Source organism: Clupea harengus, chromosome 2, assembly GCF_900700415.2.
Source record: "Clupea harengus chromosome 2, Ch_v2.0.2, whole genome shotgun sequence".
NCBI lineage: Eukaryota > Metazoa > Chordata > Actinopteri > Clupeiformes > Clupeidae > Clupea > Clupea harengus.
The window spans coordinates 31,224,566-31,237,235 of record NC_045153.1 but is presented as its reverse complement, the minus strand read 5'-3'; the positions used below and the strand labels follow the sequence as shown (position 1 = coordinate 31,237,235).

The 12,670-nt window shown below is 45.2% G+C and overlaps 1 protein-coding gene across 3 annotated transcripts; it reads left to right on the top strand.

Moving 5' to 3' along the window:
* The first annotated feature begins 12 nt into the window (after positions 1 to 12).
* Positions 13 to 12,568, top strand: LOC105898098 (coiled-coil domain-containing protein 138). 3 transcript variants are annotated; one of them, XM_031560890.2, is made up of 15 exons: positions 13 to 381; positions 608 to 665; positions 839 to 938; positions 1,019 to 1,110; positions 1,224 to 1,384; positions 1,542 to 1,700; positions 2,458 to 2,577; positions 2,739 to 2,816; positions 3,008 to 3,118; positions 3,514 to 3,669; positions 3,941 to 4,057; positions 4,243 to 4,408; positions 6,265 to 6,441; positions 11,342 to 11,485; positions 12,149 to 12,568. In XM_031560890.2, exons 1-15 carry the CDS (start codon positions 304 to 306, stop codon positions 12,277 to 12,279), a joined length of 1,848 nt encoding a protein of 615 aa, XP_031416750.1. In that variant the 5' UTR covers positions 13 to 303; the 3' UTR covers positions 12,280 to 12,568. The 3 variants fall into 3 exon arrangements, with proteins under 3 accessions (XP_031416750.1, XP_012680555.2, XP_012680554.2); XM_012825101.3 differs by having other exon boundaries at positions 64 to 381; positions 4,246 to 4,408; positions 11,342 to 11,480; XM_012825100.3 differs by having other exon boundaries at positions 64 to 381; positions 11,342 to 11,480.
* The last annotated feature ends 102 nt before the right edge of the window (positions 12,569 to 12,670 follow it).

The following is a 12,670-nucleotide window of genomic DNA, read 5'->3' as shown; positions in this document are numbered from 1 at the left end:
AGAAGTTGTCAGTACACAGATTGTTATGCTTTTTATCAGTATTCTTATATTCGTGTCTAAATGTCTAATTCCACTGGACGTTAGTGGCTTATGAGCTATGATGAAAAGGTCAATAGTACATCTAAGATAACGTTTCTGTGGCATATACATTTAGGAGGCAATACATGTAAATTTGATAGATTCGTTGGTGACCTGGAAGTTCAATAAACCTGCTTCCGGGTAAAAGTCTCACTGAAGCGGCTGGTTTAAAAATCCTAATGTCGCTAGTCAGGTAGCTCACCTTGCCTCCGTTATTAATCTACAATGAACCAGTCATCAGACACTGACATTGATGCCAAAGTGGAAGAATTGAAGAAGAAGTATCTGGAAAAGGGACAGCTGGTATTAACTTGCTATTTACGTTGTTGACACGCATTTTAGTTGTGTTGATGGTTAACGTTAGCAAGCTAGCTTGCTCGCTATTTGGCTAAGTTACAGAAGTTGATCGTCTAATGAAAGCAATCAATTAAAAGCCTGCAAAGTTAGTCCCTATTTAGTTAATTAGCAGATATTTAAAACTAGTAAAGGAGAATGGTGACTCAATGTCTGTTTACATATGCTCTGTTAGACTACCACAAGCACCGAAAACAAATCAACACAAGATACCAAAAAGGTTACGAGCAAGGGTGAGTTGATGGCCAAATTGAAAAGTAACACACTTCTTGTTCTTGACCTGGTCAATGTGGTGTGAGGTCTTCATTTATTTAACCTGTTTGATAACGTTAGTAGTTGGTGTTCCTAACAAATTGTACGGAAGTGTCTAAAGTGTTAAGTCTAAATGTGTAACGTTACCTTAAAGCGTGGAAGTCTCCAACCAGTCGTTGCTACTACCGCGAGATCAAATCCCACAATAAAAACTTGCAAGAGCTCTGCAAAGCTGTCAGAAGTTTCCCACTGCGGTCAGTATCTAATTAAACATAGCTTATGTTGAGCCTGCCACATGTTTCGAGCAATATAACATATACCCCTCCGTTCCCAGGCTCGACAGTAATCACGTCTGGGATGAAAGTGATAGTGACTTGAACATTGAATACACTGACTCGGTGTTAAATGTCCAGTGTACAGAGACGGGTATGCTGTTTCTTCAGTGATTACTGTATACAAATAAATACATTTTGTTTATATAACAAGGTAAGCGGTGTACTCCCTCTAAAAAAACTCAACAATTGTCATTTTTTTTTCAGATGTGACCCTATCTTCCAACTTGGGGCACTTGTCAAGTCCTTCTGAGACACAGCATGTGGGGGAGAGACTTAAAAATCCGCACTCCCCACACAGTCCCTCCTCTGCATCGGGCCTGGGACATGTCTATCAGGAACTATTAGAGATCTATGAAAAGTTGCAAGTAAAGTACACCCCTTGGCATGCATGCATGCATTAAATAGTCAATCTATGCACACACTTTTTCCAGCTCTCGGCTGCTGACACAGTGGCTGAACACAACTATTGTTTAGGTGTGTATGTATATAGCAAAGAACTGACCTGTATGTGTGTTTGTTCAGGTGGAGCGCCTCAATCAGCAGCAATGGGCTGCCAAGCTTCTGAAACAAGAGCAGAAACTGGAGCAGAGGGAGAACCTGCTGCTGCAACATCAACCAACCCTGCACAAGGTGTGTGGGGTGAAGGGGGAGGTGCATGACCGCGTCCGTGCACTACAGCAGGTAGGGATCCTAAGGGCTGTGCTTCATGGAGACACTCACATGGGGCAATACTTTAGAAAGGCTCTGACGGTGTAGTGCTGTCAATTGAGAGGCTAAAATCAGAAACTATGTTCTGGTCTACACCATGTCTGAATGGTCTTTTCCGGTTACCTGCTGTGTCTTTCATTTGACATTAAATTGACATTAATTCATTATTAATTGGTATTAATCATTTGTCATCAGGTCCCTGTAATGACACGCATACCTTTTAAGTGTTGAATTCTGTGAGCATATCTATTTGTGTGTAAATACATATTTGACTAGACTTAAATAATCGAATATTAGCAATTCTGTGGTGCTATAATATCTGTAGAATTGACTTTGGAGGACTCTGTCCTTTCTGCTCTCTTATACAAATATGATGAGTAGACCCTTGGTTGAAGAGCTGTGGAGACTGATGATGCTAAGCAGGAATGAATATGAGGCTAGGCTAAGTGTTTGGATGAATATTTGATCTTTTATGTCCCACACAGCAAATGGCAGATGACGGACCACTATTTGTGGTTCTCATTTCTCATAAACTAGGTCACATAGACAGCCAGAAGAAATATGGACTTAAATATGCGGTCCTTTTTTAGTGCCGTTTAATACAATTTAATTCTGTTTTCCCGCTATGGTCGTACCAATTCTTGCTTAATTGAAATGCATTTCCATACTTACCTCTCCTCTCTTCTGCTTGTTGTGCAAGCATTCATTTACCGTTACTGATTTTCCTCAGCAACATCAAATTGAACTTGACCACTTAAACTCTGCTCTCAAGGAGAAGACCAAAGATAATAAGAGGATCAGATCAAGCTTTGACACAATCAAAGGGTTAAATGAATCCATGAAAAAGCAGGTAACTTTCAGAGTTCAGTCCCTTTGTGACCTTTTTTTATTGTCAAGATTCCTTACCTGTACTTTTGATACATTCTAAATGGAATATATTTTTGTGCGCACCAAAGGCTTTTTTTTCCTGCCATTTTGTGCCTGCTGTAACATACCAATGTAAATGTGCAGCTAATAGATCTTGGTGAACAGAGAAAGAAGTTAGAGGACCAGGTCAAGAAAGCACACGCGCGTCTAGAGAACCTTCAGGTGAGTGATAAAAGTGTGTGTGTGTCTGTGTGTGTGTGTCTGTGTGTGTGTGTGTGTCTCTGTGTGTGTGTGTGTGTGTGTGTGTGTGTGTGTGTGTGTGTGTGTGTGTGTGTGTGTGTGTGTGTGTGTGTGTGTGCGTGCGTGCAGACAAAAACAAACCAACGGAGAGAGATTCTTTTGTTTTCCCACAGAGAAAGTATGACTACGCAGTGGCACATAAAGGACGGGACAATATTGCTCCTAAATTTGAAGTGAAACCCTCCAAGCCTGATAAGGCTGTACCTACTGTGAGAACTGCAAAGGTAAACTGCTCTTTTTGCCGACCCACGGCCATCCCTTCTTTACTGACTCAGGAACACTGGATTTGGGATTATTGCAGTAGATTTCCAAAGCAATCCTATATTCTCCCTCCATAAAAATCATGTTATTTGATTAGAAGTAATTAGCCTGAAACCCAATCAGAGGCCCGGACAACTGAGTCCATGTGAGGATCATTATTGTAATCAGCAGTGTTTTCTCTAATTATGATCTATCGAATCAGTCAGTCCAATTGTTTTCCTTCTGAGGAACACCGCACACCATTTAAGCCAGAGAAAGGCATGGCATGGCGGAAACCGCATGTTGAAATATCTACTAATGAACTGACCACCAATGACAACAACACTTCTGAGCTTGTTCTGAATTGCACTTCCTGCAGATCCCAGGGGGCAGCACCTCTGGGAAGCTCTTGGCCCTCCTTCTGGACTGGGTTTTGGACAGCCAGCTGCTCCAGGCCGGTGGGGGAGACAAGAGCACTCCTTTTCCGTTGGATATGCCTCCCTCGGCCACTTCCCTCCATGAGAGGTGTGCAAAGGTTTGTTTTGAGTATTCCAATCCCCCCACACAGGGCTGCCAGCATCTACCTTACCTGATACAGTGAGTGCAGAGGCTCTTCATGTCTTGGCATGCTGCAGTTATAGATGGCCTTTGTTTTCAGCCTGGGGCACTATAACATTAGCTTTATCCTGCCCATCCATATGCATGGAACAGTGTTTCTGGAGGTGGCGATGGTGGGTTCTCTTTGTTTTCATGGTCTGGTTAAGCATTCAGGCATTCTTGTAGCTCTCATTTACTCTTTCTCCCAGGCTTTGCCAGTCCTGACCGAACAACTTCAACAGGCTACTGAGGTCAACTCACCCTTCCATCTACCGCTACTTCAAGTCAGCTACTGGTGCTTGAAGCAGCTGGATCTGAGCTCCCAGGTGTGGTCACTGTGTTGTTGAGACTAAGTGTCTTAAGTCTTAAGAAGCCTTCTGATGATGGTTTAGGTTTAAGTTCAGATACATCAGTAAAGCCATTTGCTGTGCACTAAAAAAAAAGGACCAAACGGACATCCACAGTATAAGACACACATTTATTGACATTTGTCCCTGTCTTATTTTCCCAGCAGACCCCCTTAACATCCACCTTGCGGAGATTAGGAGAGGAAATGACTAAAGGCTCTCTAGACCCTGGTGTTCCCAGCAAGAGCAGGCCCTGTCCTCTCTTCAGAAGCCCATGCCTTCACACAAGGTTCCTGTCAATGCTGATCATCCTCAAAACCATCACTCAGGGTAGGAAGAATGATTGATTCTTAATGCATGCCTGTGCACCATGTAAAAGCTGTATGGAGTACAGAAGCTGTAGACACCCTTGCTGTGTCCTGGTGGAACCTTACTGAATGCCTTCCAGATTGTCTTGAAAGGTTACTTATCAGTGTGGGAAATATGAATTAATTCATTCATTCGTTCATTCATTCATTCATTCATTCATCCATTTATTCGTTCATTCTTGCTTGCATTGAAGCCCCTTTTAGAACAGGGTGGAAACCAATGCAGAATGTTGCAGACAGACATTGTATTGGTGTAAATGATCCAGTCAACATCTCAAAATGGTCTTCCCTCTTTCTAATCAGGATGAGGCCATAATTCAGTGTTTGTAGCCATGTGATGACTATGCATCGCATTACTCACATTACATTACACGGACATGGCAAACCTGGGCATATACAAATGAAGACAGGGTAATTCAAACATCCAACTGTAATCTTGTTGTGAATTCTGTACTTTTAGAAGGATTTTGTTAAAAGATATTGGAGGTTGCAAGTAGTCTCCACTTTTCTTATGAGATTCTTAAGAGTCCAAACACTGTATTTTGGAATGGTTATGAAAACGAAACAGTAAACGTAAGATGTACTTTCTTGTCCTTCAGGACCAGATGTATTATGCAGAAATCTACAGCAGATGGCAATGTTGTGATTTTTCAGTCATTTCAAGAGAACATTACAGCTTGGAGTCTGGGAGCTCTGGATTGCCCAAACCTTTCAAAGCTTTCAGCTTCATATTTTTATGATATAATATAATTTCAGAACATTCTTGTCTACAATGGCAAACCCTTCTGCAATTGTCTGTATAGCTGAAGTTTGATCCCCGAAACTTTGGATCTGCGGTCCAGCCCTGCCACCCAACTTCATAGTGTCCTAACTGATTCTGGCTCTCCCATAGAGATTGGCAAAAAAATCCATTTGTGGAGAATTGAGAAATTCTTCTCTTTAGTCTTCTAAATGGTACTTAATAGTTACCATTTTAGTCAGAGACGGAGAAATTACACAATTCAGAACAGCCTCATGAACAGTTGTCATCAATAAAAAAGTTGCATAGGCATTAGGACATTGTCTTCTTTCATTGTTTTCTTTTTTAATCAAGAAAAATCACTGTTCCTCAAATCATGAGCAGAATCTTCTTGTGCTGGCAGGGTTGGGTGAGTCACTGGCCATCTAGGGGCTCAGAGACGTCTCAGGCCCATGTGGGAAGCATCAGGACGCAGATTTCAGACTCGTCTTTTCCCCCTCCATCCTTACACCAGTTTCATTTTCAGTGTTTTTGTTTTTTTTATCCCCCACGTCCCCATTTCTCCCCTCCTTCTACTGTACGGTGCTTGGAGCGTGGCAGACCTGCATGCACGCTAAGCGGCTCTCTCAGGGCATGTTGGAAACATATTAAGCCATTGTAATTCATCCCTTTTGTTTTGTGGGGAAAAAGGAAACCAAATTGATTTCAAATGCTCTGGTAAGCCATATCTATCTGCAGGTGAGGTTTTTGGGGTGGTGGGCGCTTAACTAGCTCCATCATGTGACGGGTTCAGGTTCTATCCCAATGGCTCAAAGGTCAAGTGTCTGCCAGCTTTCGCACACCCTCTTTGGCATTTTCTAGCCCTGATAGGCAGGAAAGCACTTGTCATATAAAGTGTGCTGTTCTATCTCTCACACATACACATATACACACACACACGCTCAGTCTTTGGACGTCTGCACACTGCTTGACCCATGGATTATTGCCAAACCTCTCACTTTCTCTCTCTTTTCTCTCTCTTTCTCTCTTTCTCTCTGTCCCCCACACATGAACCTGTGTCTTGGTCCTTGGCATGTCAGTGAACACTCTGGCGCAGGCTCTGGAGGCTCTGCTGGTGGAGCTGAAGGCGGAGGAGGGCCAGGCTCTGTTCCTGCAGTACCAGGCCCTACCTGTGGTCTCGGCACTCCTCAGGGGGGGCAACGCCGGCCTGCTGGCCCCTGCAGTGGACGTCCTCATGCTGATGTGTGCAGAGTCCTGTAAGTGCCTGCAAATGCACAAACACAAAACGATAGTGCACATATCCACACTCTCGCGAACGGTGTGAGGAACAGTTAAATAGGCATAGATATAAAAGTCCTTCACACACACACACACACACACACAGTTTGACTCCTCCGTTGAGTATTAAACATTTTGAAGGCAGCTGTTTAGTAATTGGCAGTGAGTGCTCAGAGCACCAAGAATAACACATTTGTCCCCCAAGGTTTTGATTAGATGTTAAGTGGGAGACTAATGAATAGGCATTTACCCGGGGCTCTGTAGCGCCCGTCCTGGTTGTGTATGTTTACGTTTGAGTCTCTCTGCCTCGGTTTGTGTGTAACCGCTGAGTGGGACGTCATCCACTTTCACATTCATTCACTCCCCAGTTATTCTTCCACATTCAGACACATCTCCTTTCAATTCTTTGCCCTTGTTTATATATTTACTTCATACTGAAACACTGCCTGTCACCAGAAAAAAACAGAAAAGAATATAAAAAGGCTAAACAATTGGAGGTAATGAACATAAAAAAAAAAACTCCTTGGCCATGCGTCATGTGTCCTTTAGCATTTCTTCCACGTCACAGTAAATGTCCAGTAATCCCTCGTCTCTTTCCATTACAGTCTTGTTTAGGAGTGTTAATAGGTTTGTGTACTCCATATAGTGATTACCTCCACAGCGACAGGCACCAGTATTTATATTGCAGATTGGATCTTAATAGTCAAGATCTGTTTGGATGCAGAGTTGTTTGGATTAGCAGTCATTTGTGGTTGGCAGCATTGGATGCATCTGAGTGAAGGGTAGAGCCGGGGGGGGGGGGGGGGGGGTGCCACGCCACCCGTCTGCCATGGTAGTCATGGGAGTCATGTGCTGCTCTCTGCTCACATGCTGTCAGGGGATCCCATTTCTCCAAGCTTCTAACCCTCAAGAGAGAAACACAGATCCATCGTAACGGACCCGGTGCCCACACATAGAGATCTGCAGGGCACTCTCTTCTGAAGCTATGATTAAAGAGATGAAAGAGTCTGAGAGAATGCGCTGCACAGAAGTGCGTCCCGACCGAGCGTCTCCATACGCACATGCTCGCTGCCTCCCAACGGAGCGTAAATTCACCAAAGATTTGGAAGGGAAACCGCATTCAGCCACAGAAAAAGCCCTCGACCGGGCTGGCCTCAGTAATTTAATTTTTCAGGATCTTTTTGATTCTTGTTTATTTGCCCTGCTCTGTTCCCTTCTGAGAGTGAAGATAAAAGTTCTTTGCTCTCTGCACTCTATCAGACATCTAAGTCATGTCCGGTCGCTGTCAGTCAGATTGAGAGGGGGGGGGGGGGGCGGAGGAAAAGCGTTCCATTCCTGAGGTGCAGCTTGTAACCATTGGCTTTTAAACACTGGCAGTAGCGCACTTAATGGTCATTAAAAGCTGCTAATTAGCCCAGCGGGCAGCACCGCCGCTGGCCAGTGACGCTGTGCAGAGCGAGCCAGGAGACACGGAGACTCACTGGCACTCGGGGGAGCAGGAGGCTCAGACACCTACCGCTGATTTATGGATGAGGGGGAGTGAGCGGGAGACCCAGGTTGGCCAATTAAAGCACTTTGTGGAAGGAGTGATTAGGGGTCTCCGGGGGGAAAGGGAGCTGAAGCAGAGCGGTGGTGACTGGAGGGAGTTCACACCTGAAGGTCACTCCGGCGGGCTGGGGTGGGGTGGGGTGGGGTGTTGCGGGGCTGTCGGAAGCGGGTCCTGCACAACGTCTGGTGTCTGTGGCACCGGGGCGCCCTCAGTGACTCTCACGCTGCACTTAATCCACTCCATGTGTCTCACCTCGGCACAGGGGGCCCACCGAGAGGAGCCATTCAAAAAGAACGGGGCCCTTAAATCAACACGGACAAAGTGCATTCAGCCACGGATGGACAGCTTTTGAAGTTCCCAGACCCCCCCCACCCCTCCCACCCCTCTTGGAAAAAGGTACCTGTGAAGATGTGAGGGAAACAGATGTGTGAGGATCCTGGGGCCACATGCGTGTCTGAGGGGAGCACATGTTCAGAGAACGGGTTTACACACTTCGGCCTCCAGACCACAGCACCGGAGATTGCAGGGAGCGGAGGCTGTGGTGTGTCACCGGCGTCTGTGTGGCTGGGGGCTGTGGGCTGTGAGCGAGCGAGCCTCACAGGGCCCCACTGCTGGAACATTACAGGAGCTGTCCTAGACTCGTTTCTTGTTTGCATGCACGATTAAGCTCAAATTGATTGAATTTACAGTAATTGGTCTATGCTTCCATACACGCTTGGCGCATTCCGTCGTTTGGGTTGGCGGGTGGGGGGGAATCAGGTTGCTCACAAAGCTTGAGTAGAGGGTACTGTGGCGTTGTCTCGACCTCTTGGACTTTCAGTGATTTAAGTGTAGACAGACTTGGCTTCCTTTCAGTAGGGCTCCGTTTTGTCTCCGTATGAGAATACAAATGTGAAGTCATACTATCATTCTATGTTTATTTTTGTGCTCTGATCTGATCAACATCTGTTTTATTGTTCTAGTCAGCTACCCTGAGATGAAAGCTGCCTGTCTATCCCAATTAAAAGCAGTGTGTTTGTGTCGTGAGTAAGTTTAGTGGATATACGAGCTGAATTAAAAGCAGTGTGTAACCAGAAGTGCAAAAATTTAGTATTATTTACAGATTAAGTGCAGGGAAAGTGAATATGACAACATTGGTAATATGTACAGAGATGGACAGTGTAGAGTTCCAAAATATATATGGTATAGTAGTATAAACAACATGTACAATGGGTTATATGTACAGTCACATCATTTAAACAGTGGTTCAGTCTGTCCAAAGTGCAAATAACTTGTTGGTTAAAGTACTGTGAAGAGTGCAGTAGTGAATCCAATGATGCTTTAAGAGGCGTGGTGTGGAGCTTAGCAAGGTCACCGCCTAAGGGAAGAACACCTGTTGAATGGAGAGTGAAAAGTCCATGGTTGGGGTTTGGAGGCGTCTTTGATGTTTCTCAGCCTGCCCAGGCAGCCCAGGCAGCGCATGCGTGTGGAGTGCCGTGGAGGATGGCGTTCTCCGTTGCGGCGGTAGGCAGACTGGTGTGTGGCACAGGATTTCAAGTGTGAGCACTTTGCGATGATGGGGGTTGAGTGCGACAGGATGTAAGTCATTAAGGGCTGTAGCAGTGGAGTGCTTCGGCACAGGCACGATGGTTGGGGTCATGAAACCAGTGGGGGAAAACTGCCCGGGCCAGGGACACCCATCATGGCCAGCTCTCCTCTGTGCATTCACCTTTCTCTGGGTGGAGCAAATATCTGAGGTGGAGAGTGTGAGAGGCTGCTGATGGGGTGGTGGATCTGCTTTATGGATGACCACCTTATTTCCCTGGTCTAAGTGAACGGAGCAGTAGTTGAGTTTGAGGATGACCTCCTTATTTCCCTGGTCTAAGTGAACGGAGCAGTAGTTGAGTCTGAGGATGACCTCCTTATTTCCCTGGTCTAAGTGAGCGGAGCAGTAGTTGAGTCTGAGGATGACCTCCTTATTTCCCTGGTCTAAGTGAGCGGAGCAGTAGTTGAGTTTGTGGGGGTGGGAGGCAGAGCTGGTCGGGGGCACAGTGCTGAGTTGTTTGATGTCCGTGACTATCTGTATGCCTTGCCACATGCACCGGGGCTCAGGGGAGTTGAAGTGCTCTTCAGTCCTCTGTTTGGAATAGTGTTTACCCTGGGGGGGGGGGTCCCCTCCTCAGGTTGGCCCTGGCTAAGCTATAAGCCTCCTCATCTTCAGACCTGGAGCTTCACCTCTTCCTTTGAGCAGGGGACGACGACACGACACCTCTCTATTCATCCAGGTCTTCTGATTGGGGAAAGGGTTTCTTTTTTTGGTGTGTTGTCGCTCTGTCCACACACCTGTCCAGGTACGACAGTGATATCGGAGCAATACTAGAGCAATTTACTATGTAGATTAAAAATGGAACAGGTACAGTTTCTTATTTCAGTTGGTAGGGTGTTCCACTATTGCGAAGCTCTTGCAGAAAAGTATGATTGGCTGAAGGAGCTGGACCTGAGGGATTATTACACAGACTTATATTGTCCAAGCATATTGCAGTGGTGGTAAGATTTTGGTTTTCTGACTAACACCATGAGGACCTGCTTGTATTGAGAGAGAACAGGCTTCAGTGTTGTGCCGTTTGCTTGGGTCCAGCCTGTCATACATGAGGTTCCACTGGAAATCCAGTAAGATCACAGTTCATTTACAAAATGTGCTGTCTAAATCAAGGCAGAAGTTACTTTTGGTCAGTCAGTAGTTTTTCCCTACCTAAGGTCGATTTTCTGGTTGCTAATTATCAGTGACATCGGTCAAGTCTGGAAAGCTTGTGGACAGCTGTTGAATTGTTTTATAATGGCACATTAAATGTTTCCCTGGAAATTTAAATCTTTTAGAGGTAATTCACGTGGACTTTGAAAAGTTTTGAATAAAAGTGAAGGTGGATGAAATTCCTTCAGCAATAAATAATTAAGCAAACAACTGTTTTGCACTCAATTTTGCACACAAATTATGTGGCTCACATGAAAGTATTTTTTAGTTTTGTTTGTTTTTAAAGTGCAGAATTTTACATAGAAATGTAACATGTACGTATCCCTTTGCCAGATTGAATCATATAATCAATTGACCTCAATGAAGGAGTTTGCAATTATTTGGTCTTGAAGTGTACTTGAGGTTGTATTGCTAAGCTCAAAGCAGAGATGCAACTTTAAAAGCACAAGGGAAGAATAGCGTTTCATCAGCGTGCATCTTGTTACTCGGTATCAGACAATTTTCTAGTTTCACTTTCCTTATTTTTCTGCTACAAAACATGTAAACAAATGCATCCATAAATGTGAGTAGTTGAGCAGCTCCCTCTTGCTCCGCTCAGGGATGCAGACTCACTTCCTGGAGGCCTGCAGCACGGAGGACTTCTTCCGCACGGCATCGCTGCTGCTGCACAACCCTCGGCTGCAGCTGCCCGTCCTGGAGAAGGTGGCCATGCTGCTCCAGAGGCTCTCTGCCATCAGGTCAGGTCAGCTCTCACACACACTGCCATCAGGTCAGGTCTGCTCTCACACACACTGCCATCAGGTCAGGTCAGCTCTCCCACACACTGCCACCAGGTCAGGTCTGCTCTCACACACACTGCCACCAGGTCAGGTCTGCTCTCCCACACACTGCAGCCTCCTGGTCCGCACGGAACACAGGCCTCGCAAAAAACCACTAGCAAATGGCACACTACATTCATTATGTGACTAATGCCTTCCTTAAACTGCCAATTACACCGATGCCAAATTGATTTACTGTTTGTCATAGTAGGTTTCCTAAAGGAAACTGGCTGATCTATTAGCTGTGCTTCCCTCAGAGCCTTTGTTAGCCATTATTAGCAAAGATCACAGTGGAGTTTTTTGGATCTGCAATGACTAAAAGGGGGAGAGAGAGAAAAAAGCCGTTTGTTTCCTGTCTGTCCATCTGGCGGGCTGTTATGCTCCGCCGCTGTCTTCTGTTTCATCGGAGGAATAAACCAAAAGTCATGCGCCAGTGGACCATAATGCATGTGATCAGCGCTCAGGAATGCCACCAATTGTTTCATTTGTTTATTTATTTTCTTTTTTTTAAGTGGTATGTAATTGTGGACTTGTGGAATTGTGAAAGAGTACAGAGTATAAAAAACCTTTGGGGTTTAATTTCACAGGAAGAACAAGAGGCTGTTTGAGGCGTTCACACTGCACCTCGTGCTGCAGGAGAAGCACAGGACCGTTGACCCGGCCCACACCTTCCTCAGCATCAATCTCAACTCCATCCTCTTCAACCTGGGCATGCTGACACGGCCGTAGAGACACTGTCTTTTCCCCCAGCTCGGTGCACTCGAATCCTGGAGGTCTACTTTCCTATGAAGGAATTGTGATTTTAAATATGACATTAAGTTATGTACGTTAATAAAACCTTTTGTAACAATTTTGTAACTGGATGTATTTTAAGCACTCAGTTTTCCGCAGCATAGTTGCCGCTCCTGCTATTTGCTGTAGGTCCTGTGGCCTTGGAGAATCACAATCATGTGTGTGTGTTTTGTATTTGTTTTTCATAGGCCCTGTGTTAATTAAAGGCTTCAAGAGAAACTCGCTTCTCTTTCCACGTCAGGTTTATATTTCCATAAATCTGGAATGTTTAGACACAGACCGAAAGAGTGCCAAACATCACAGGCAACAGATTTATT

Coding starts and splice junctions, on each gene's coding strand:
- LOC105898098 (XM_012825100.3), top strand. CDS start 304: ATGAACCAGTCATCAGACACTGACATTGATGCCAAAGTGGAAGAATTG. Junction 3,670..3,940: donor TCCATGAGAGGTGTGCAAAG/GTTTGTTTTGAG, acceptor TCTTTCTCCCAG/GCTTTGCCAGTCCTGACCGA. Junction 11,481..12,148: donor CAGAGGCTCTCTGCCATCAG/GTCAGGTCAGCT, acceptor TTAATTTCACAG/GAAGAACAAGAGGCTGTTTG.